This window comes from Leopardus geoffroyi, chromosome D1, assembly GCF_018350155.1.
Source record: "Leopardus geoffroyi isolate Oge1 chromosome D1, O.geoffroyi_Oge1_pat1.0, whole genome shotgun sequence".
Classification (NCBI taxonomy): domain Eukaryota; kingdom Metazoa; phylum Chordata; class Mammalia; order Carnivora; family Felidae; genus Leopardus; species Leopardus geoffroyi.
The window spans coordinates 54,573,842-54,597,300 of NC_059329.1; the positions used below are offsets into that span (position 1 = coordinate 54,573,842).

Sequence of the window (23,459 nt, forward strand, 5' to 3'; positions counted from 1 at the left end):
TCTCTCTCGGGTGGACGGGGCTCAAATTCCGGTGCGGACTAAGTTGCTCTTCCGGGGTGATCGCCACCGCTTCCGGGGCGGGGCGGGGCGAGGCGAGGCGAGGCGAGGTGAGCTGCTGGAGTGGTGGTGCTTCAGCTCGCTCCCGGCCTGTGTCTCCGCGCTCCCTGGTGCAATGAGCTTCCTCAAAAGTTTCCCGCCGCCCGGCTCGGCTGAGGGGCTCCGGCAGCAGCAGCCAGAGACCGAGGCTGTGCTGAACGGCAAGGGCCTCGGCACCGGCACCCTTTACATCGCTGAGAGGTAGGCAGGGTCCCTGTTCCCCAATGCCGGCTTTCTGTGCGCCGCCTTGTTCCTGCTGGCGCGGGCTGAGTGGCGGGGCGGGGGCGAGACCGCGACCTCGGGGACTGCTGCGAGGCGGAGCGCGTGCCCCGGGTCGCCTCGGAGAGGCCTCTGACGGGGCGAAGACTCGATTGTTCGGGCGTCCTCTCCTCCCGAGCCTTCCTCTCTTCTTCACCCGGAGTTCTCGCATCATTAGGCTTCTTGACGGCCTGTCTTCCCGAGGTCTGGTGCGTGCGTTGTTCTTGACTCAAGGTCTCCTTTTAAGGTGTTTGAGTTTCCAGCCCCTAAGTGAGGATCATCGACGTGCATGGTCTTTTCTGTGAAAAGGTGCGGGAGGTGTTGCTCTGGGCAAGATATGTAGGTTTGGAGCGGATTGTGGAGGATTTTGAAAGTCTGGTTAAGGGGTATAGCTTTTTTTCTGTAGGTGTGGGTGGGGAGAGGAACATCCTCATTCCCATTCAAGTTGGGGGTCATATCCAGAGAGACCAGACTCCCATCTCTCGTTTTTTTCCCATTTCTGACTCCCATTTCCATTCCTAGAAGGAATTACCCGTTTATTCAGCCATTGGGAGCACTGGACTTTTACAGACATGTCGAAAATACCAGTTGTAGGACTGAGGACCCCTTTCCTTGATGCATGGTTCCATTCATCATGAAGCCAATAATGACACATTAAATCTTTTCTGTCCTTCAAATTTGTCTGACTTCTGCTACTGTATCACTTTTGTCTACAGCCAGGGAAAATTCTCTCGTTTTAAGAGCTCGTGTGATTACCTTGTATCACACAGAATATCCAGTTCTGTTGTCAACTGACTAGTAACCTTAATTGCATACACAGGGTTTCTTTCGCTGGGTAACAAATGTATTCATAGGCTTGCCACCAGGGGATGAAGGTCATGAGGGAGGCAAATTTCTGCCTACCACAGAGGGAACAAAAAATATGTAAAGAACCCTTGGTTTGAGGGAAATGTAAGCCCTGAGCAAAGCTTAGGCTTTTGACCAATTACTGAGATAGGAAATACAGATGGGAGGAAAAGTAAGTTTGGGGTGAGGTGCAGATTAGAGTTTGGTCTGGGCATGTGTGCTTAGTTGGGTATAATAAGAGTGTGTTTCTGGAGAGAGTGTTTTTGTTTTTTGTTTTTTTTAATGTTTTTATTTTTGAGAGAGAGAGACAGACCATGAGCAGGGGAGGGGCAGAGAGAGAGGGAGACACAGAATCTGAAGCAGGCTCCAGGCTCTGAGCTGTCAGCACAGAGCCCGACGCGGGGCTCGAACTCATGGAGTGTTCTTGAGATCATGACCTGAGCTAAAGTCAGGCACTCAACCGACTGAGCCACCCAGGCGCCCCGAGAGAGTGGTATTAAAGATAGAGATTTGGAAATCATTAGTATGAAGGTTAGTATATACTCATGGGGGATAGGTTAGATACCCCAGAAGAGAAGAGGGCCAAGTATAGAACCTTGGGGACACATTTGCATTAAGAGGTAGGTTATGGAAGGAGAGACTTGAGAATAGACAAGAGGGAGGAGCAGTCAAATAAAACCTGAAAAGCGTCTCTTGGGTAGTGGCAAGGAGATCTTTAATGATCTTGGGAGAGCAGTTTCTTTTAAGTGGTGGGGAGTGCAGCACAGGTAGATTGCTATCCCCTACACCATCCCTTTTTCTCCATGGCTTCTCTGCGTATTGATGCTTCCTATAATATAACTACTGTTTAGGGAAGGAAGACAAGGTCCTGTGCTTGTCTTTTCATTTTGAAAAACTTCAAACCTAAAGAAAAATTGCAAGTGTTGTTAATTAACACAAAGATTCATAAATTGTTAACATTTTACCACATTTATCTTTTTTCTGAGCTATTTGAGAGTTGCAGACATGTTGTCACATCAACTGTAAATACTTTAGCAAAAATCTCTTAAGAACAAGGACATTCTTTATAACCACAGTACAGTTATCGCACTGAAGAAGTACAAACTCCTTTTAAGCTCTTATATGTTTAAAAAACTTTGATTTCAGCTTTTCACCAATAAATCTCTTCTTTAAGAAAGTATTTTTGTAAAATATACATACAGCAAAGAATATACATTGTATATGGATGGTTTAAAGAATTATAATTAAACCAACCTGTGTATGTCCACCAGCTAGGTTAAGAATAGAGTATTATGAGTACCATGAACACCTACGTTCATCCCTTTTTACTCATGGTTGGCATTACCTCCTTGGTCTCTTTCCACTTTTTTTGTTCTTTCCTACCTAGCATTTCCAAGTTTTGATAGAAGAATCAAGGCCTCAACAGACTGGGAAGGTTCACTAGAAGATTTGACAAATGAGGGTTAACAGTTAGCCGAGTGAATGAGGTGGACTAAGGGGAAAAGTAAATAAGAAACGGGATGCTCAGAGGCAAGAGTGAGAAACCATATTGTGTGTGCCAGGATATGAAACACACACACACACCCATACCATCTAGCAGTTCTTCATCTGAATGAATAAGTGGAAAAGAGTGGAAAAATAATCAGGATGGAGAAGAAGAGAGCCATGTTCCATGAGCTTGGCTTTATAGCCCAGGGGCTTTGGGAAAATTATTTTAGGATTTTAGGCAAAGAGGCGTAGGGTCTTATTTGGTTTTAGGTAGTTTCTCAGATGTGTACTGAGAGATATGGAACTCTCAAGCTTATTTTCAAAGTTTAGTTTTCATAGGAAGTTGACTTTTTTACCTAAGTAAGGAAGAGATCAGAGGCATGAATCATTCAAAATGGATCATTTTAAACAGGTAAAATAAAGTAGGTAATTAAATTATATTTTATATTTTATGCCAAAGTTAATTAAAAAAAATTTTTTTTTTTAGATGTTTATTTATTTTTGAGACAGAGAGAGACAGAGCATGAGCAGGGAAGGGGCAGAGAGAGAGGGAGACACAGAATGGAAGCAGGCTCCAGGCTCTGAGCTGTCAGCACAGAGCCTGACGCAGGGCTTGAACTCACGAACCGTGAAATCATGACGTGAGCTGAAGTTGGACGCTTAACTGACTGAGCCACCCAGGCGCCCTGCCAAAGTTAATTTTAAATCAGGTAAATAAGTCATCCCAAATTCAAGACTTTGCTCTTTTATGTTTGTATGCTGTTTTTCACCTCATGCCGGGAATAAAGGCATACTTTATGATCATACTTCCAAAAGCATTGGAGATTAGCAAAACATTTCTTTGCATTTACTATCTTTTTTTATTAAAAAAATTTTTTTAATGTTTTTTTAATTTATTTTTGAGAGACCAAGAGAGACAGAGCAGGAGAGGGGCAGAGAGAGAGGGAGACACAGAATCCGAAGCAGGCTCCAGGCTCTGAGCTGTCAGCACAGAGCCCGACGTGGGGCTCGAATCTTTGAACCGTGAGATCATGACCTTTTCTTCTAGAATATGTGAAAAGTGAGTAAGAACATAGTGATCAGAGTAAATGTTTCTTTTAAGTGGAACTTGGCTTTTCTTCTGTAGAGTGCATATCCATGTCCAAGTATAAGGAACTACAGAGCAATTATTACGTGCTTTTTAAAATAAAGACCATAATTTGATAGGCACTGAGTCTGTTTTATATTTCAGTTTTTCCATCTGCTAATTGAGTCATTAAAATTTGGTGGCTCTAAATATTTGAAATCATTTTGGATGCCCAAATTTGGAGCACTACTTTCCTTATTGTGATCATTTCTGGGGGATTGTTGAGGTGAGGAAAGGGAGTTTATTTGCTTAAAATAATAGAGTTTTAGTAAGTGACTGGTAATACTTGTTTGATAGGAGCACTATTTCATCTGCATCTTCCTTAAAGAGAAAAGCAGTGGACAGGAAAGGCACATACAGCACCACAACCTAATTACAAAAACAAAATCTATTTCTTTGGAACTAATGGGATGAATCATTCTAGAAAATCATTTCTAGAGCTTTTACCTTTTTAAGCTTCTTAAGATTTATGATTTTAAGACTCCCAGGTTTCCTTTTTCCTTTCCTTTCCTCTTTGCTAAGCATGTTGGATGGAAATGTGCATGATCTCAGACTGCTGCACTGTCATTGTTCTTGCCCAAGGGAGTCCTAGGTTCATTTATTGTATTTGTTTTTGCTTGGTTAGAAGTTGAACAACCTGGCTTGTAAAAATTGTATAGGAAATAGAAGATGTGGGGGCATTATTGTCATTTATTATTATTTTTTTTTAATAAAAGCTTTATTGAGATAATCTACATAGTATACAGGTCAGGGGTTGTTAGTCTCTTTGCAGAGCTGTGCAACCATCACCATAATCGATTTTAGAGTATTTTCATCACCCCTTAAGAAACTGGCACTTGTTAGCAGTTAATCTGTATTTCCCTCCAGCCCTGGGCAACCAGTATATTGCATTAACTTTTATCGCATTAACATTTTTCTGTGTGGTTTCTTAAGGATCTTTTGCTCCTTTTTTTTTTTTTTTTTTTTTTTTCCTGCTAAGTGGTGCAGCTCCAGATGGGTGAAGTATTGCCAAAAAATTATCCTGCCTTTACTCAAAATTCAATATACTGATTTTGGTGATATGTTTCCTTTATTATACCAATAAAATATTTCCTTTTGGCCATTTTTGAGGGAAAACTAGACCTTGCTTATTTGTAGCTTTCTTTTAAAGCTACAGAATAAATGAAAGGCTTCATACAGTCTTTCCGTGGGATAAGTATTTTTCTAACTAGTGGTAAGTTTGATTACAGCCATTTTATGTATTCACCATTTAATGTAGGGTTAGTGGAGAAATTAGTGACTCCCAAGTGTTTATTGCATACTTACATGCTGAACACTATGCTAGTGGTTTTGAAGAATGTGACATAAAGAAATATGACACATTCTGTCATAGCTCACATTCTGTCAGGGTACATATGAGATTCATTGCCACGGAGTTAAGTGCTCAGTGGCGTATTATTGGACATAAGTGCAGTTCAGAAAAAGATCATTATGGACAGGAGTAACTGGAGGAGGCCTCAAGGAGGAGCTGGGACTTAACCAATTGAAGAGGATTTGCAAAAGGAAGGCACCAGAAGACATTCCAGATACAACCAGAGGGAACACATAGAAACACATGTGACTTAAGAAATTACATTTCAACTCTTTGAATTTTTACTTAGAGGAGAGAACTTAACAGTTCTCATTTTATTTTTATTTATTTATTTATTTATTTATTTATTTATTTATTTATTTTTTCAGCGTTTATTTATTTTTGGGACAGAGAGAGACAGAGCATGAACAGGGGAGGGGCAGAGAGAGAGGGAGGCACAGAATCTGAAACAGGATCCAGGCTCCGAGCTGTCAGCACAGAGCCTGATGCGGGGCTCGAACCACGGACCGTGAGATCATGACCTGAGCCGAAGTCGGACGCTTAACTGACCGAGCCACCCAGGCGCCCCAACAGTTCTCGTTTTAAAGAAATTCAGTTCCTGCTGCTGAATTTTATTTTAGGAATATTTCTAAACACCAAGCTTGAATTTATTCCACATGCATAAAGTGTCCAAGATGAACCTTTATAAACCTAAGGCTTAAATTAAGATTTGATTTCTTAAAATCATCTTCCTTATACGTGTTTTTCAGCCGCCTGTCTTGGTTAGATGGCTCTGGATTAGGATTCTCACTGGAATACCCCACTATTAGCTTGCATGCGGTGTCCAGGGACCTAAATGCCTATCCACGAGAGCATTTGTATGTTATGGTGAATGCCAAATTTGGAGGTATGTATGGTGTAATTTAATCTTGAGCTTCCTTTGGGAGAATATTACATATATTTAAAAAGCAGTCTTTGATCATAAGATAATATTCAAATGATTGACCTATTTTGGATAATAGTTTATTAAGCAAAATTTCAGCTCAGTAAAATAATTTGGGCACTGGTTTTTTACCTTCTATATGTTTGCATTTAGAATTATTCAGTTATTGTGGATTTATATTTCTAATTTTTCCTCTTGCGTTTAACTGTTTATTCTTTATTTTTGTAAAGGCATTTATATTTGGCATCCTTAGAGGGTTGGATCAGTATACTTTGTGCTTCCATGAGTTTAGTGTAGAAGCTGGGTTTTTTTTGTTTCATTTTATTACAGAAGTGGTTCTAAGTGGCAGACAGTGTTGTGTCCCCCTGGCCCCATTACGCAATGACATTTTGATTTTCATGACTGGCAAAGGGGAGGAGTGCTACTGGCATCTAGTAGTTTAGAGGCCAGAGATCCCACATGGCACAGGACAGCCTCCCACAACCAGAAATTACCCAGTCCAAGTGTTCGTAGTGCCAAGGTTGAAAAGTCCTGTGGTACAAGATTCCCAAGTTTTTTGCTGTTGGAGATCCTTACAAAGGTTCATAAAAATCTGGTGAAAGTGATGAAAGAAGGTGTAAGAAAGAGAAGAAAATCCATTTGGGGGGTTGTGGACAATGGATTGTAAAAATTCCAAACAAGAGACAAATTAGGCACGAAATTAAAACTTGTTAATTTTTGTAAGTGTAAATGAGAACTTTTATACTATATTGTGTTAGTTTGACTTTATAATTATTATTTTTTGTTTATTTATTTTTGAGAGAGAGAGACAGTGGAGCAGGGGAGGGGCAGAGAGAGAGACATACAGAATCTGAAGCAGGCTCCACCCTCTGAGCTGTCAGCACAGAGCCTGATGCAGGGCTCAAACTCACGAACCGTAAGATCATGACCTGAGCTGAAGTGGGACACTCAACCGACTGAGGCACCCCAAGATTTTATTAAGTAATCTCTACACCCGATGTGGGGCTTGAACTTAAAGCTCCAAGACCAAGAGTTGCATGCTCCACACACTGAACCAACCAGGCACTCCTGACATGATTTTTTTTTTTTTTAATTTTTTTGATGTTTATTTATTTTTGAGAGAGACAGAGGCAGAATACGAGTAGGTTGGGGCAGAGAGAGAGGGAGGCACAGAATCTGAAGCAGGCTGCAGGCTCCTAGCTGTCAGCACAGAGCCTGATGCGGGGCTCGAACTCAACGAGCTGTGAGATCATGACCTGAGCTGAAGTCAGACGCCCAACCGGCTGAGCCACCCAGGCGCCCCATGATTTTTTAAATTATAAAATAATTTAAACATTGAAATGTGCAGAGAGTAATGAAATTTTTCAATATTTATTATTTAGCATAAATTCTAACATTTTTTTCATAACTTTTAAAGAGATAAAACAGTATTAGTACTGTTGGAATCCTTTTCGTACCTTCCCCATTTTGTTTCCTACTCTGTCTCCCGAGTTAAACATTATCCTAAAGGTGGTATGTGTCCTTCCCTTCTAAGTTTTTAGATTTTTACTGAATATGTACAAATCCATAGGCAATGCAGTGATTTTATTTTGTGTTTAAAATTTTAATTGGTAAGTGGTATTATTTATATATATTCTGGAACTAGTTTTTTCACCCAGTTACATTATTTAATCTGTGCATTTTTTTTAATGTTATTATATTTAGTTTTGAGAGAGAGAGAGAGAGCAGGGGCGGGGGGCTGCAGAGAGAGAGGGAGAAAGAGAATCTCAAGGTGTTAGTGCAGAGCCCGATGCAGGGCTCAGTCTCACAACTGTGAGATCATGACTCGAGTCGAAAATGAGAGTTGGTCGCTTAACTGAGTCAGGCACCCCTCTGTGCATTTTGATACCTATAAATATTTGTTCTTTTAAATTGCAGTCCATGTATAAAATATGACCAGATAACAATACATCTGTTTTCTTTTTATTATCAACATTTATTTTTTAAATTTTCACTAGTACATATAGTACTTCAATAAACATTTATGTACAAACTCCTTGTGTACATAATATATATTTAGATGAGGAATTGTTGGGTAGTAGGATATACACACCTCCAGCATAGTTGTAGCAATTTCTGCTTCTACCAGCAGCATGTTCTAGTTCTCTTTATTGAACATTTGTATTTTTTTTCCTTGCCTATAGACTTTGGTAATTTATCTGTTGGATTAGTTAACTTGTATGGGCCTTAGTTTTCTCACCTGTAAGTTATTAGTGATAAATCACATCAGTGGATTACAAACTGCTACTGAACCCTTTGGTTCATGGTGAAAGGTAAAAGAAACCAGTAACAATAGAGCTATACTTGTTAGAGCCTGACTGTTTGGGTCTCCTCACCCCCACCATGACCTCGAAGGAAGCGTAGAATCCCTAGGGCTCAGTGAAGTACAGTGTGACTAGATCAGAAAGGCAGTCCACAGTCTTTTAGTTCTAAAAGAACCATGTTCTTATCATTTGATGTAAAAACAATTGCAGTATTTGATACATCAGTAAACATCCTTTAAGAAATTATTTTAGGCTTCTTTTTTTTCCAAAACAAGTGAACAAATTTAAATATTTTATTTATGGGGGTTCCTGGATAGCTCAGTTGGTTGAGCATCCAACTTCGGCTCAGGTCATGATCTCAAGGTTTGTGAGTTCAAGACCTGCATTGGACTCTCTGCTGTCAGCACGGACCCCATTTCAGATCCTCTTTCCCCCTCTCTCTCTGCCCCTCCCCTGCTGGTGTTTTCTCAAAAATAAACAAGCATTTAAAAAAATAAAAATATAAATAAGTGTTTGTATATTTTGACAGAGAGAGAAAGTGCTTGTGCATGAGTGGGGGGAGGGGTCAGAGATAGAGGGAGAGAAAGGATCCCAAGCAGGCTCCACGCCGACAGCACAGAGCCCTACATGGGGCTCGATCTCAGGAACAGTGAGAAATCAAGAGTCAGACACTTAACCGACTGAGCCACCCAGGCACCCCTAAACATGATTTAAAAAGTTATTTTTATTCCCTTTCTAGAGGAATCAAAAGAATCTGTTGCTGAGGAAGAAGAAGAAGACGACAGTGATGATGATGTTGAACCTATTGCTGAATTTAGATTTGTGCCTAATGATAAGTCAGCATGTGAGTATTCTATAGAATTGATTCTTTTCCCTTTATGTATCAAATACTCCCCACACCCCATTTACCTTTACCCTCATTACCTCTGTTCTTTTGCCTTTTCTTCATTTTAACATCTATCATATCACTGAGGACCCGATACCTATTAATATCGAAGACTGTAAATGTAGTGAGAGCATAGGAGACACCATATTATTTGGTGTGTTTTGTGAATGGAGAAATCTGGTTATTTTTATTGACATGATGCTGTTGACTTTGAATCTTACCAGATAGAGGGCAAGGGAGTCCTGGCGATTCCAAAGTGAATGACGCAAGGATAGCTGGAAAGAGCCCTATTAACTGAAAGGGGCTTCACCCTGATTTAGCAGCAGTCTGACCAGGACTTTGGTTCTTTTTCTCAGAAAATCCAGCCAGGCATGAAGAGATCTCAACATTATCTTGAAATGAACTCTTATTTTGTAACTTGTCCATTGCCATCAAGCACTTTTCAAGATTGATCTCCTTGGAATTTGGCAGGTTTTGTGAATAGTGTGATTCTGGTATATTTCTTGTCTACTCATTGAATTTATTTGGACTGGTGGTTATATTACTAAAATTTTACTGTACACAGGCCAGAAAAGAATGTTTATTACAATTTAATTTCCTTGTTCAGTGGAGGCAATGTTCACTGCAATGTGTGAATGCCAGGCTTTGCATCCAGATCCTGAGGATGAAGATTCAGATGATTACGATGGAGAAGAATATGATGTGGAAGCACATGGTTAGTGAAATGGATTTTTTTAAATGTGGTGTTTCATTTTAAGCATTTGTTTGTACTACAGGTATGAGATTATATTCTTTAGATCTCTATTAAATACCCAGATAGTGTGGTTATTAATAAAAGTGAATGGCACAATTCATGTCAAAGTCAACTTGGAAAAACTGTGGAATTTCCAAGCTTAAGGGTAGAAAGCAGATATTATTGGGGTCAGAAAATGGATAGAGATAAATGGAAGGAAAGGAAATGATAGATAGGAAGGTTGGGGTTGGGAGAGTCTTTTAAGTTGATGCAGATGGTCCCAAAGAATAAGCTTTCTCCCTCCACCACTTGAAGCCTGTATTACTTACATCTTCCCTTAATATACTCCTTCAAACAGCTCATTTCCCAAGTCATTTTTCCCCCCAGAACCATATCTCACTTATCTAAGAGCATTTTTCTTTGCCTCCTCAGACCAGAATGCAATCGCTAGCCTGGTAGATTCATGTAACTTGAGGTGCTTGCTGTTCTGTTTTCTTTTTCCCCACTGCTCTCATCTTCACCGATCTGGCTGTCCAAGGCCCTTTCCTCCATGTGTAGCCACTTCCTGGCCTGAGACAAACTTGGTTCTGGAATTCTCCTTCATATATCTGAATACATTCCCATTTTCACTGAGATTTTTTAGTGATTTTATTTTTTTATCCTTTTTATATTTGCCAGAATTTCTGAGTTTTTAAAAGGAGCATATATTTTAATCCCAAAAGAACCATCAGTACAAATTAATACCAAATTAATTTGCACTCATCTTTAAGATTCCTACCTCAGGATAACATAAGACTCTTTGCCTTAGGAACATCCTCTTTGCCTTCTAGTGCCTGGACATTTGATTTTTTTAAGAATTGCTGTTTACTGACCCATTATCTTTTGGAATCCCTTCTCATCCTAGAGGGTAGATACATTTTCTTTGTATTTCTGTTTTCAACAGATGACCTACATATGTGTATTAAACGAATATTGAAAAATATTTTCCTGGAAGCCTTTTTAATCTGTACCTATCTTCAATAAATGCATTATTGATTATCCATTTTTTTCTAATTGTTTTATAATAGTTTAAAAGCATTTTATTTTTTTAGAACAAGGGCAGGGAGACATCCCTACATTTTACACCTATGAAGAAGGATTGTCCCATTTAACAGCAGAAGGCCAAGCCACATTGGAGAGATTAGAAGGAATGCTTTCTCAGTCTGTGAGCAGCCAATACAACATGGCTGGAGTTCGGACAGAAGATTCAATAAGAGATTATGAAGGTGAGTATCCTTCTTTCTTTCAGTGTGAATAGTCAGATGGTCATTTGGGCAATGAGGGAAGCTATGGAGAGATATACACATTCTTTTGGAAACTGTTAAGACAGAAAAATCTCAGACTTGTGCAACTTTTTTAGTTTTTTCACCCAACTACAAAAATAGTCTGTTCACAGTCAAAACATTTTTAAATGTTTTTCACAGGCAAAGAAGAAATGAAAAATCAAGTGTAATTATAATTGAAAGACATTAATTTTTCTGTTGCATATCATTCCAGTCTTTTTTTGTTTGCTTGTGTGTATATATATGTGTGTGTACATATCAGTGCTGCTATTTTTATTTTTAAAATGAATTCCTATGTGATTATATGCAAAACTAGGATATTCACTTGATTTAAAGGGCTAGGCAGCATTCAGTACACTTGGGTTCTTGTTTTGTGACAAATTTCTGGACCTTAATCAAGAGGCTTTCAAATTTGTTTCAGTTGTCTCTACTTTGTAAGCTTCTTTGTAAATATTTCCCATTAGACTGGTTTGCTTTTCTGAGTGCCTATTTCAGTCAGAATATTGAAGTATTCTTCTGGTGCAGCCTTTACTTCTTATTCCTTGCTCTAGTGCAATACTGAGATCCATGGATTTTTCATTTAAATGACTTTCAATAAATAAACATTAAAAAACAAAAAAAACAAAAATGGGGCGCCCGGGTGGCTCAGTCGGTTAAGCGTCTGACTTCAGCTCAGTCATGATCTCACGGTTTGTGAGTTTGAGCCCCATGTGGGACTCTGTGCTGACAGCTCAGAGCCTGGAGCCCTCTTCGGATTTCCCTCTCTCTCTGCCCTTCCTCCACGCTCGCTCGCTCGCTCTCTCTCTCTCTCTCTCTCTCTCTCTCACAAATAAACATTAATAAAATAAATGACTTTCATAGTTCCTTGCTATTACTGTTACCCTTCAATCCTAGGCCCTTGTCTTCTTACGCTGGATTTATAGTAGTAGATCTTTTGCCTCGATCATCCTTGCCTCCAGCTCACTGTGCCATGTTAATCTTTAGAACACTCTGTGGTCACCTCAACTTTGCCTTTGCCCCAAATACCTCCAGTGTTGTTCCTACTACTCTCAATAGAACATTCAGGTACTGCTCTTATGTACCAGACCCTGATTGAAGCACATTACACATAGGTACTCATTTAATCCTTCCAAGAATGCCATTGTGATCCCTATTTTACAGATGAAGAAACTGAAGCGCAAAAAGATCATATAACTTGCTTGAGGTCAAATAGCTAATAGGTGGTAAGAGGATTAAATGAGCTAATATGAGAAAAGAATATACCAGGCCCTGTTATAAGCATTTCTTGCATCTTACTTGTATTTAATATATACTGGTATTTTGTGTTGCTATAGAGTCTTACCACTTCTAATTTTTAGTGATGCAGAACATTCTTAAAGAGAGCATAATTTTTCTTTCAGTGGTACATGTAAGTTTCTGTCATAATGTTGTGATCAATATCCTCATGCACATAGCATGTTGACCTGGGGGTCCTGAAGTCTGGGATATTTTAATTTGGAAAAGTTTAGGCTTTGGGTCACACTGTTACTCCTTGTGTATTCTCTCCATTTTAAATCCTAGTTGGTGAGCCTCTAACATAGGCTGTAGGGTGAGATGGTTCAGATGATTTCTAGTGCTCTACCAAACTCTTAGCTGAGAGAATTCAAGATCTTACCTTTTTTTCTCTTAAAGTAGGCTTCATGCCCAGCATGGAGCCCACTGTGGGGCTTTAACTCACAACCCTGAGATCAAGACCTGAGCTGAGATTAAGAACCGACTAAGCCACCCAGGCACCCCAAGATGTTACTTTTTTTTTTTTATTACAGTGATTGATGGGAGGGTGCCCTTAGACATTGAAAAGGCTTTCGTCACTGAAGGGGTTTTTTTAATTGTAAAATTCCTTATTTAATGCTTTATAGCAAATGATTTTAAGATCACAAACACTTTTTGCTAAAATGAGATTTTGGCCTTTGTTCCTAAGCCTTATTATCATATTGAGAGTTGCCTATATATAAAACTTCTTCGGGGCGCCTGGGTGGCGCAGTCGGTTAAGCGTCCGACTTCAGCCAGGTCACGATCTCACGGTCCATGAGTTCGAGCCCCGCGTCGGGCTCTGGGCTGATGGCTCAGAGCCTGGAGCCTGTTTCCGATTCTGTGTCTCCCTCTTTCTCTGCCCCTCCCCCGTTCATGCTCTGTCTCTTTCTGTCCCAAAAAAATAAATAAACGTTGAAAAAAAAATAAATAAAATAAATAAATAAAAAAAAAAACTTCTTCAGCCTATACAATTCCCCATCTTTTAAAGTCCTAAGTAGCCATGTCACTCTTTTTGCCATTTATTTATTTATTTAGTTTGACCTATGCACTTCTTTTTTTAAATTTGATTTGTTTTAAAAAAAATTTAAATAATAACTGTATATATTTCAGATATGCCACAGGATGTTTTTATTTTATTTTTATTTAAAAAATTTTTTTAAGTTTATTTATTTTTGAGAGAGAGTGTGTAGGGAAATGGCAGAAAGAGAGAATCCCAAGCAGGCTCCATGCTGCGAGTGCGGAGGCCAGTGCAGGGCTTGAACCCATGAACCATGAGGTCATGACCCGAGCCGAAGTTGAACACATAACTGACTGAACCATCTAACCGCCCCATAGATGTTTTGATGTATATAGTGAAATAATTCCTACAGTTAAGCTGATTAACGTATGTATCTCCTCATATAGTTACCCTTTTTTTGTGGTGAGAACACCTGAAATTTGCTGTCTTAGTAAATTTCAATCCTTGCCATTTAAATATACCCTATCTGCTTGTGGCATTTCAGTGCTTCATGTACTCATTTATGTAAGAAGTGTTTATTGAACTGCTATGCCGGGTACAGAGAATACAGCGGTGCTCAAAAGAGATGAGATTACTGTCTTCCTATCAGTGGCATTCTTCTGTAGAGAAAAATAAATGAACTAATTAGACGGTTATAGTACGTTGTGATATAGCATTGAGTTATAGGGGAAGCTTGAGAAGCTGTGGAATCAGAGTTTGAACTCTTCACCCAGCCTGGATAGAGAGAGATTCTGGATTCAAGCTTCATGGAGTAAGTGACATCCAAGCCAAGATCTGAAAGAGGAATAAAAGTGACTTGAGTGAAGGGGAATTGCATACAGGTAGAGGGGAGAGGTGGGTAACAGGATCAGCCATGTGCAAAAGTTCAAGAGATTATTCATCTCTGGGGGACTGAAAGTGGTTCATTTATGTCTGGAACTCTGAGTGTGAAGGGGAGTTGTTACAGGAACAGGTAAAGGTAGATTAGTGAACTGGGCTGTATCTTAAAGGAACTTGAAAGCTGTGTTAAAGAATTTCAGTGTTATGCTTAGATCAGTGAGAATGTGAAGAATTTTATTTTGATTGTTTCAGAAGGTGATCCTGGCTCTGATAGGGAAAATTAATTGCAGAGGGAAATACTGGAAGATAGAAGAGAAACTCTATTAAGTAGCTTATGATTTAAATTAGATGAGAGATCGTGGCCTGCATTTGGTAGTAGCAGTGAATGTCACAAGACTTAACAGATTTGAGAGATGTTTAAGAGAGAGAAACAACAGAAGTTAGAGATATGGTAGGAGTTTCTGGATTACACAGGTGAGAGGTATCCTTTAGTAAGACTATTCGGAAAGAAAAACATTTCTTCTTCTTTTTTTTTTTTAATTATTTTATTTTAAGTAGACTCCACACCCAGTGTGGGGCTTGAACTCACGACCCCAAGACCCTGAGATTAAGAGTCACATGCTCTACCAACTGAGCCAGCCAGGCGCCCCAACAGAAATGTTTTAATTTTAAGTTTGTTTCTTTATTTTGAGAGAGACAGAGACAGCGTGAACAGGAGGGGCAGAGAGAGGGGTAGAGAGAGAGACAGTCCCAGAGCCCAACACAGGGCTATGAACCATAAGAACATGACCTGAGCTGAAACCAAGTCATTCACTTAACCGACTGAGCCACCCAGGTGCTCCGAGAAACCTTTCTATGTGGAAAGATGATGAGTTAATTTAATTTAATTTTAAAAAATTGTTTTTCAATGTTTATTTATTATTGAGACACACACACACACACACACACACACACACACACACACACACAGAGCGGGAGACACAGAATTCAAAGCAGGCTCCAGGCTCCCAGCTGTCAGCACAGAGCCTGACACGGGGCTCAAACTCACAAACTATGAGATCATGACCTCAGTGGAAGTCTGTCGCTCAACCAACTGAGCCACCCAGGCGCCCCAATGATGAGTTAATTTTAGATACATATTGCATTTGTATGCCTAGCTTCATGTCCAGATGCCAGGGGACTCAGGCAGAAGCCAATTTGTTGTGGGCTAAAGACTTAAGGGTGAATGGGAGGTGAGGAAGTAGAGAAAGCAGCTATAAACAACTCTTTCCAGAGGGACTTTTTCCCGGTTTTCCCCTCTCCCCGACACTCTTTTTTCCCTATGAAATGAGAATCTCACTCTACTTATGTTGTCTTTTCTCAAAATTATGTCATAAGCTTTGTAAGGATAGGACTTTTATACCTTTAATAGTAATAAGTTACACAGTAAATAGCCAGCACAGTTCTGTGAAGAGTGAACAGTTGGTGCTTACCATATTCAAAAGTTCTTACCTAGTGTTCTTTTAGTGTTGATGTTGAAAATTTACAAAGTAAATGTTAAATGTACAGGTGGCATTTTTCTTTCTTGGTTTGTTCCTGGTTACTTTTTCAGAAGAGAAAGAAATAGTTGTTACCAACAGAGGGCACTAACTTCCTTCCGGTGATGTGTAGGTTGAACCTTTACCTGTCTGAAGAGCTCAGTGGACTGTTGCTCAGCAGTTGATTTTTTCCTTCAGATGGGATGGAGGTAGATACTACACCAACAGTTGCTGGACAGTTTGAGGATGCAGATGTTGATCACTGAAAATGATTTATGCTGCTGTGGGGTAAGTAGTTTATTTTTTCCCTTGTCACTGAATCTTGTGAAATAATTAGTTTTTATTTTCCTGATTCAGGAGAACTCTATAAAATTAGCAGTTTGGAAAAATGTTACCCATTTCTGAAATTATTGAGACTTAAGTGGTTTTTTCCCCTAAGAAATCAAGGTCTGCAAACAGCGATATTCAGGTTAACATTTACTGAGCACTTATCCCATATTAAGTATATGCATTGTGCTAGACATTGGGTAGTGCTAGGCATTGAGGCATGGAAGAATAATCACTCATCTTCATTGAACTCAGGAGGAGGCCATTAGCCCGTTATTCAGAAATCAAGAGCTCCCTGGTTGGCTCAGGTGGGAGCAGCAGAGTAAGATCATGTCCCAGTGTGTCATCTTTTCCCACTTGTGTTTGAAACTGTAACACATTCATCAGAAAAAACAAAGCAGAGATTTGCTGCAGCTCACTGCTATTCAGTTTAGGGCAGAAGTAGAAGTAATTCCAAACTGCATTTAAGCTTTTAATCATAATCTTGTATTGGCCTCTGTCCTTCTGAAAATAATGGAGGACCAAGGTCCTGGGTACCTTAGTGTTCAGGACTGATTTGCCAAACTGTTAAGTCCATGTACAGTTGTCCAGAAGCAGTCGTTTCCCAAGTTGCCACATACCTGCTTTTCTTTTCTTTTCTTTTTAAAAGTGTGCGTGAGAGAGAGAGAGCACAAGGGAGAAGGGCAGAGGGAGAGAGAGAATCCTAACAGGCTCCATGCTCAATGCAGAGCCTGATGCAGGGCTCAGTCCCACGAGCCTGGGATCATGACCTGAGCTGAAATCAAGAGTCAGACGCTCAACTGACTGAGCCATCAGGTGCCCCCATACCTGCTTTTCCTGACTGACATAAGAGCTCACAGCCAATTTTCCCTGACATGTTCTCGAGAGCTTTGCATAAAGTTTGTCCATGACTTTGCTGCATGTTACTCTGAGAAATACATTGTTCTTTGCCAGCTTGAGTATCTCAACTGTGTATTGGATAGTAGCTGAAGGTCATATATAGTTAGTTCATACCATATAGAGCTCTAAGACTAGTAATCCTAGTAAGCCTTCCTTTAAGCTTTAAGATTTTTACATTGTTAAAATTGTTGTCTCTTTTCTCCCTCTACAATGTCCTTCTAGTTCTGACCTGATGGCATTTTCTTGAATGCTGTCTGTCTTCCAGTCTTTGAGATGTTACTTTGCCTAGGTCCTTTATTTTCTTAAAGTATGTAGTAATAATATGGCAAAATTTATATATTTTGGTTTGACTCTTATACTACTGTGAGTCATCCATTTGGGTTGTGAGAACCCTCCTTTTTCCCAGTTCCATTTACCTTCCAAATTATTGCCATTGTGGACATATCTTCTTATACTAACCATGAAAAATGGTAATGAATCTCTGCTTTCCTCTCAGATGCTGCCAGTGGAACTATCAGAAAATAATGTCTTAGGAGTTCTGTGATTTATACCTCTTCCTTTAAATACTTAACTTTTATTTCCACAGCATTTATTTCTGTCATTAGTAGCTATATAGTCTAAAACCAGCATTGTCTTCTTGGCAGTTAGCTAAAATTATGTGTTCATATTGCTGCAGCTCTGTTAACTTTAATTTTCAGATCTCACAATTCCAGATATCAGTACTTCACTGTTATACTGTATGGGAAATCTTTTGGTGCCAACTTAAGTCTCCTTTCCTTCTCACTTTTCTACTTGTCATGTTCTTTATAGTATGTTGACTTTTTCAGTTCAGTAATGCTTACATAGTTACTTTTATTGAAACTGGAAAACATTTTTTGATCTTCTGGCTTTCACATCTTTCTTCTTGAAAAATAGACTACTCAGAGAGTACCAACCACTCTGTTAATAAGGATTATGAGAAACTCGTTTGTTATGTCACTCATGGTTACACAAATGAGATGTTACTGCAATTCACTGATGAGAATTCTTAGGATTCTTTGTAATGTAATTTTATGGTGAAATAACCATAAAATAGCCACAAACTTTCTAATGAGCTGATGATTTGTTTTCTATTCATTTTATGCTACAGCTGGAGTGGAGAGATAGTTTATTCATAAAGTTTATACAAGTTCTTCATCTGGATAATTGACCTGAATTCCAAACAATGTCTGTAAATTTTTAATCATTTGAAATTAAGGAGTGGAGAAGGAATAATTAGAGTGTTTATGCAACCATTAAAATTTTCAAGATAATGGAACAAGGACCTCTCAATGGCTGAGATGGAATGAAGGGGACAGGGTAGAATCACAGCTCTACCACATGCCGGCCTCTGTGCCTTTGGATAAAGGCATATAATTTCTCTAATCCTCAGTTTCCTAATCTGAAAATGGGGTTGATAAAGTACCTGGCAGGATTGTTGCAAAGACTAAGATATAATATATCTAAGTTCTCTGGCACTCTTGACTAGTTAGTCAATAAATTACAGCTACTATTACTATTATAAACACTATAAATCTTTTGTTTTTCAGATTCTGCTCATAACTGTAGGAAAGAACTTGGTGCCTCTTCTACTGTGGAGTGGGTGTTGATGAAAGTCTTTTTCTTCTCCAAAACTTACCTGAACCAGTTCTTTTTTGAGACAGACTATACTGAGACAAAAAGTTGTCACCAGCAGAAGAGACTATGACCTTTATTAACAAAGGTGAATTAACTTAACCAAGAGGGTACTTGTAGTTTATCATCTATGTTAAAACTTTCTTTGTGCAAGTACCCTCTGAATAGGCCTATAGTTCCTGCCTTCATTATATGCGTCTCTGTCACCTGGGAGGCCTACGAAGGTGGACTGGATGGGAAGGAGGGAGGCTGAGACTAAGACACATCCTTTTAGAGCCTAAGGATCCCCTTACCCTTTAAAAACAAAGACAAAGGGATCTCACATCCTGGCCTCTGCTTGTTCTCCCCCAGGGTAAGGGTCTTTTGACTAATTTGGGGCCTAGATCAGTTCATTCAGGCATCTTTAGGGAGCCTCTTGGGAAACATTCTAGCCACATCTACTGCCACTAACAAATGCTTCTGACTAGCTTTTACTCCTTTCACCATGTTTCACCAGTCTCTTTTGTTATAACCTCTTAGGTTATATCCTCTAGTTTGTAACCTCTTAGGTCGGTTTCCCTAACCAAATGAAATTGGGATGAAGTCCTCAGAGTACTTCAGAGGATAATTGTTTTGTCTTTAACAAATAAACAAACAAATAAATCTAGGTTTTCTATATTATTGTGCTCTCATTCTTGACTAAAACCATTAGTGAGAAAAAATTTTTTTTAATTAAAACTGGTAAAAAACAAGAGTCTTAACAGTTCTTATTTTTGTTTGACTTTTGTTGAGAATTTAAACATGAAATGAGTAAGAAAATGTACAGTTAGTTAGAGTTTCTGGCAAATATTTAATAGGGCAAAGATTGAATGCATTTCAAGGGATTTCTGCTTCTTGCACTTGGATCAGGTAATTTCTTATACTTACTGACTCTCAATTTTTAGTCTTCAGACACCAGGGTATTTATTTGTGAGGCTGATTTATAATTACAGATGTATACTTGGACTTTTTATACCATTATAGCACTTTTAAAATAGAAAAACTATTCAGGATCACTTGGCTAATTAGGGACTATAGTTTGTGACCACAAAGCCCAGTGTTCTTGTTAGCAGTTTCACTTGGTTTCTGTCATCCTGCATGGTAGATTGGAAAAAGCTGATTTTCTTTTTTCTCAGCAGACTCTCAGAAATACTGAATTTGCTACAGTAGGCAAGTAAAAGGCCATGTGGAAATGGAAACTGAACTTGACTAAGGCATTCTCTGTATCAGCCCTGTCTTTATATACGTTATACATATAATTATGCATATAATTTTCTTAACTACCTTATGAGGTACAGGTGCTTTTATTATCCCACTTAAAAAAATTTTTTTTTTTTACATTTATTTATTTTTGAGAGACAGAGACAGAGCACAAGTGGGGGAGGGACAGAGATAGAAGGAGACACAGAATCCGAAGCAGGTTCCAGGCTCTGAGCTGTAAGCACAGAGCCTGATGTGGGGCTCGAACTCATGAACCGAGAGATCATGACCTGAGCTGAAGTCGGACGCTTAACCGACTGAGCCACCCAGGCGCCCCTTATTATCCCACTTTAAATTTTTTTTTTTTTTTCAGCATTTATTCATTTTTTGGTAGAAACAGAGCACGAGTGGGGGAGGGGCAGAGAGAGAGGGAGACACAGAATCCAAAGCAAGCTCCAGGCTCTGAACTGTCAGCACAGAGCCCAACGCGCAGCTTGAACTCAGGGACTGTGAGATCATGACCTGAGCTGAAGTCGGATGCGCAACCGACTGAGCCACCCAGGTGCCCCTGTTATCCCACTTTAGAGATGAGGAAGCTACAGAGAGGTAAAATAGGTAAAGTCATAGATAGTGAGCTGTGATTTTTTTTGTTTACTTTTAGAGAGAGAGAGCATGAGTGGAAGAGAGGGGCAGAGGGAGAGAGAGAGACAGAGGGAAAATCTTAAGCAGGCTCCATGCTTAGTGCAGAGCCCAATGTGGGGCTTGATCCCATGACCATGAGATCATGACCTGATCCAAAATCAGGAGTTGGGTGCTTAACTGACTGAGCCACCCAGGTGCCATGTGAACTGTGTTTTTGAAGCCTGTGCTCCATAACACTATAGAACCTTTCCATCTGCCAGCAGTTGAAAGGAAGCAAGTTCTCTCTTCACTGCAGGATTTTAAATGTTAAAATTTCAGTGGCCAGCACAGGAAGTTCCCAGATTTCTCTGCTGGCAATCTCAGCAGCACTCATAATTCTATCCTAGACATTTATGTGTTCTTCAGTAAACGGGGTATTCTCATGGTCTAATCTTAGAAATTCTATTTGAGTCCTTTTTTGAAGTCATACTTACAAACTTATACTCGTGACTTTCAGTGAAGCAATAAAGTGCTCTGATAATAAATATATCAAAATGTCAAGGAGATTCTGTGCACTGTTTCCTATAGGCACTGCTGTGGTCAGCATAATGCAGTCATCTAAGATGTAGAAGACCAAGCATCTAGTTCTGGCTTGGCAGACAAGGTATTTAAACCTCTCTGGACCTATTTCCTCATCTGTAAAATGAGGGGATTAGATTAAGTGACTTTCAAAGATTCAGCTGTAATAACATTCTGTAATATTATTCAGTTGCTCCCATAGCTTTGAGAAAATAGAAGGTGAAAAAAAAAAAAAAGATCAGGTCAGACTTCTTAAAAATGAAATTCATAATGATCAGTAAACCAACATTTCTTGATTCTGTTTGAACTTAATTTCAGTGTTACTGGGATTGTTTGCTTCCTATTTCTTGATGTAGAGGAAATTTAAAGAAAAGCCATGGACATTTTCCCCTGTAATGTGAATCATCCAAAATATCCATTAAAGCCAGTGTTTATAGTCATCTGTTCTAAATTCTGTCGTTTAAAAAATGTACTCATAGGGGTGCCTGGCTGACTCAGTTAGTAGTATGTAACTCTTGATCTTGGGGTTGTAAGTTTGAACCCGTGCTGGGTATAGAGATTAATTTTAAAAAATCTTTAAAAAAAAAAAATTAAAAATGTATTCATTAAAATGATCCCAGTGGGTTTTCTCCTCCCACAGATCAGTTTGTCAGATATTGATACTTTTCATATAAGCTTATTTATTTATGTTTTTAAAGTTTATTTTTGAGAGTGAGCATGTGAGTGAGCAGGGGACGGGCAGAGAGAGAGGGGGAGAGAGGATCTGAAGCAGGCTCTGTGCTGACAGCAGACAGCCTGATGCAGGGCTTGAACTCATGAACCATGAGATCATGACCTGAGCCAAAGTCAGATTCTCAACTGACTAACCCCCAGGCACCCCCAAATAAGCTTATTAATCTTTGTACATTATATATTTTGAGGTCTTGTTAGGATCTCTGTCAGTATTGGTAAAGATGAGAGATTATGCACAGATGATCATGGTTATATAGCCCTTTACTTTTAGAAGAAGACAAGGTATACTTTAAGAAGAACAATTCAGGCATCTGGGTGGCTCAGTCGGTTAAGTGTCCGATTTCGGCTCAGGTTGTGATCCTGCAGTTTGTGGATTCGAGCCTCAGGTCGGGCTCTGTATTGACAGCTCAAAGCCTGGATCCTGCTTTGGATTCTGTCTCCTTCTCTCTCTGCCTCTCCCCCACTCACACTCTCTCTCATAAAAATATTAAAAAAAAAAAAAAAAAAAAGAACAATTACTCATTGTTCAGAGAGATACTAGATTTTTTAGATAGAATTTTTATTTATCTGCATGGCTTTAGATAGTATCCTTATTACTATATATATAGCTAATTCTCATGCATCTCCTGTTTTAAAAGTGTTTCTAGAAAGGATGAATCTATATCTGGCACCCATCCTCTTTGGCTAATACATAGTAATTCTAAGCAGATCTCTTATGAGGATTCCAATAGAATTATTAACTATTCCTTGACAAAGGAGCTGAAATTGAAACATTTTCACTAAATCTCACTCTGCTCATATATACATAAGTAAAACCAATATGTAATGGTGGGGGGGAATGTCATAATTGTAGATGAGAAGTCAGTCCCAAAACTTTTGGGAGAACAGTGAACCTAGTCAGAATTTTTGTTAATAATATAATTCTAGGAAGATAAAATAGGGGCACCTGCCTGGCTCAGTAGGTAGAGCATGTGACTCGTCCTCAGGGTTGTGAGTTGGAGCTGCACGTTGGGTATAGAGATTACTTGAAAATAAAATCTTAGAAGATAAAAATAGAGATATATAACCAGGGATAAGAAAGCTAAGTGAAAGTGTATGGAGGCTAATTTTTAAGACTTTTTAAAATTATTATTTTGAAGATTATATGAATCACTAATATACTTAGAACAAAAGTACCTAGAAAATGGCTCAGAAAATGTTAAGTATTACACAATAGTAGTAATTCATTCTTTTCATAACAGAAAGAAGAAATAGATGCAGTGTTAACTCACCTCTTAGGATATATCTGAGAAGTCTGAAATTGAAACATCCTCTGAGCAATTAAAATAGATGTGATGAAATTTATTCATTTTCCTCGTAGGACCTCTTGGCCTTCAGTGCAAGTCTCTATCCCTGCTCTGCAAACAGGTCCAATGTACTTGAGCATCTAGTTTCTAGGCATGCAACAGTAT

At 39.1% G+C, this 23,459-nt stretch overlaps 1 protein-coding gene across 1 annotated transcript; it reads left to right on the forward strand.

Annotated features, from left to right (window-relative positions):
- The first annotated feature begins 55 nt into the window (after positions 1 to 55).
- On the forward strand, positions 56 to 19,515 carry CLNS1A (chloride nucleotide-sensitive channel 1A). The gene is made up of 7 exons (XM_045483876.1): positions 56 to 297; positions 5,915 to 6,051; positions 9,130 to 9,234; positions 9,884 to 9,991; positions 11,101 to 11,274; positions 16,177 to 16,266; positions 18,774 to 19,515. Exons 1-6 carry the CDS (start codon positions 173 to 175, stop codon positions 16,242 to 16,244), a joined length of 717 nt encoding a protein of 238 aa, XP_045339832.1. The 5' UTR covers positions 56 to 172; the 3' UTR covers positions 16,245 to 16,266; positions 18,774 to 19,515.
- Positions 19,516 to 23,459: the final 3,944 nt, after the last annotated feature.

Bases quoted from the DNA above. Each gene is read 5' to 3' on its own strand.
- CLNS1A (XM_045483876.1), top strand. From the start codon at position 173: ATGAGCTTCCTCAAAAGTTTCCCGCCGCCCGGCTCGGCTGAGGGGCTC. The intron at 6,052-9,129 runs GTATGTATGGTG...TTCCCTTTCTAG, and splicing joins GGTGAATGCCAAATTTGGAG to AGGAATCAAAAGAATCTGTT. The intron at 11,275-16,176 runs GTGAGTATCCTT...TTTTTCCTTCAG, and splicing joins TTCAATAAGAGATTATGAAG to ATGGGATGGAGGTAGATACT.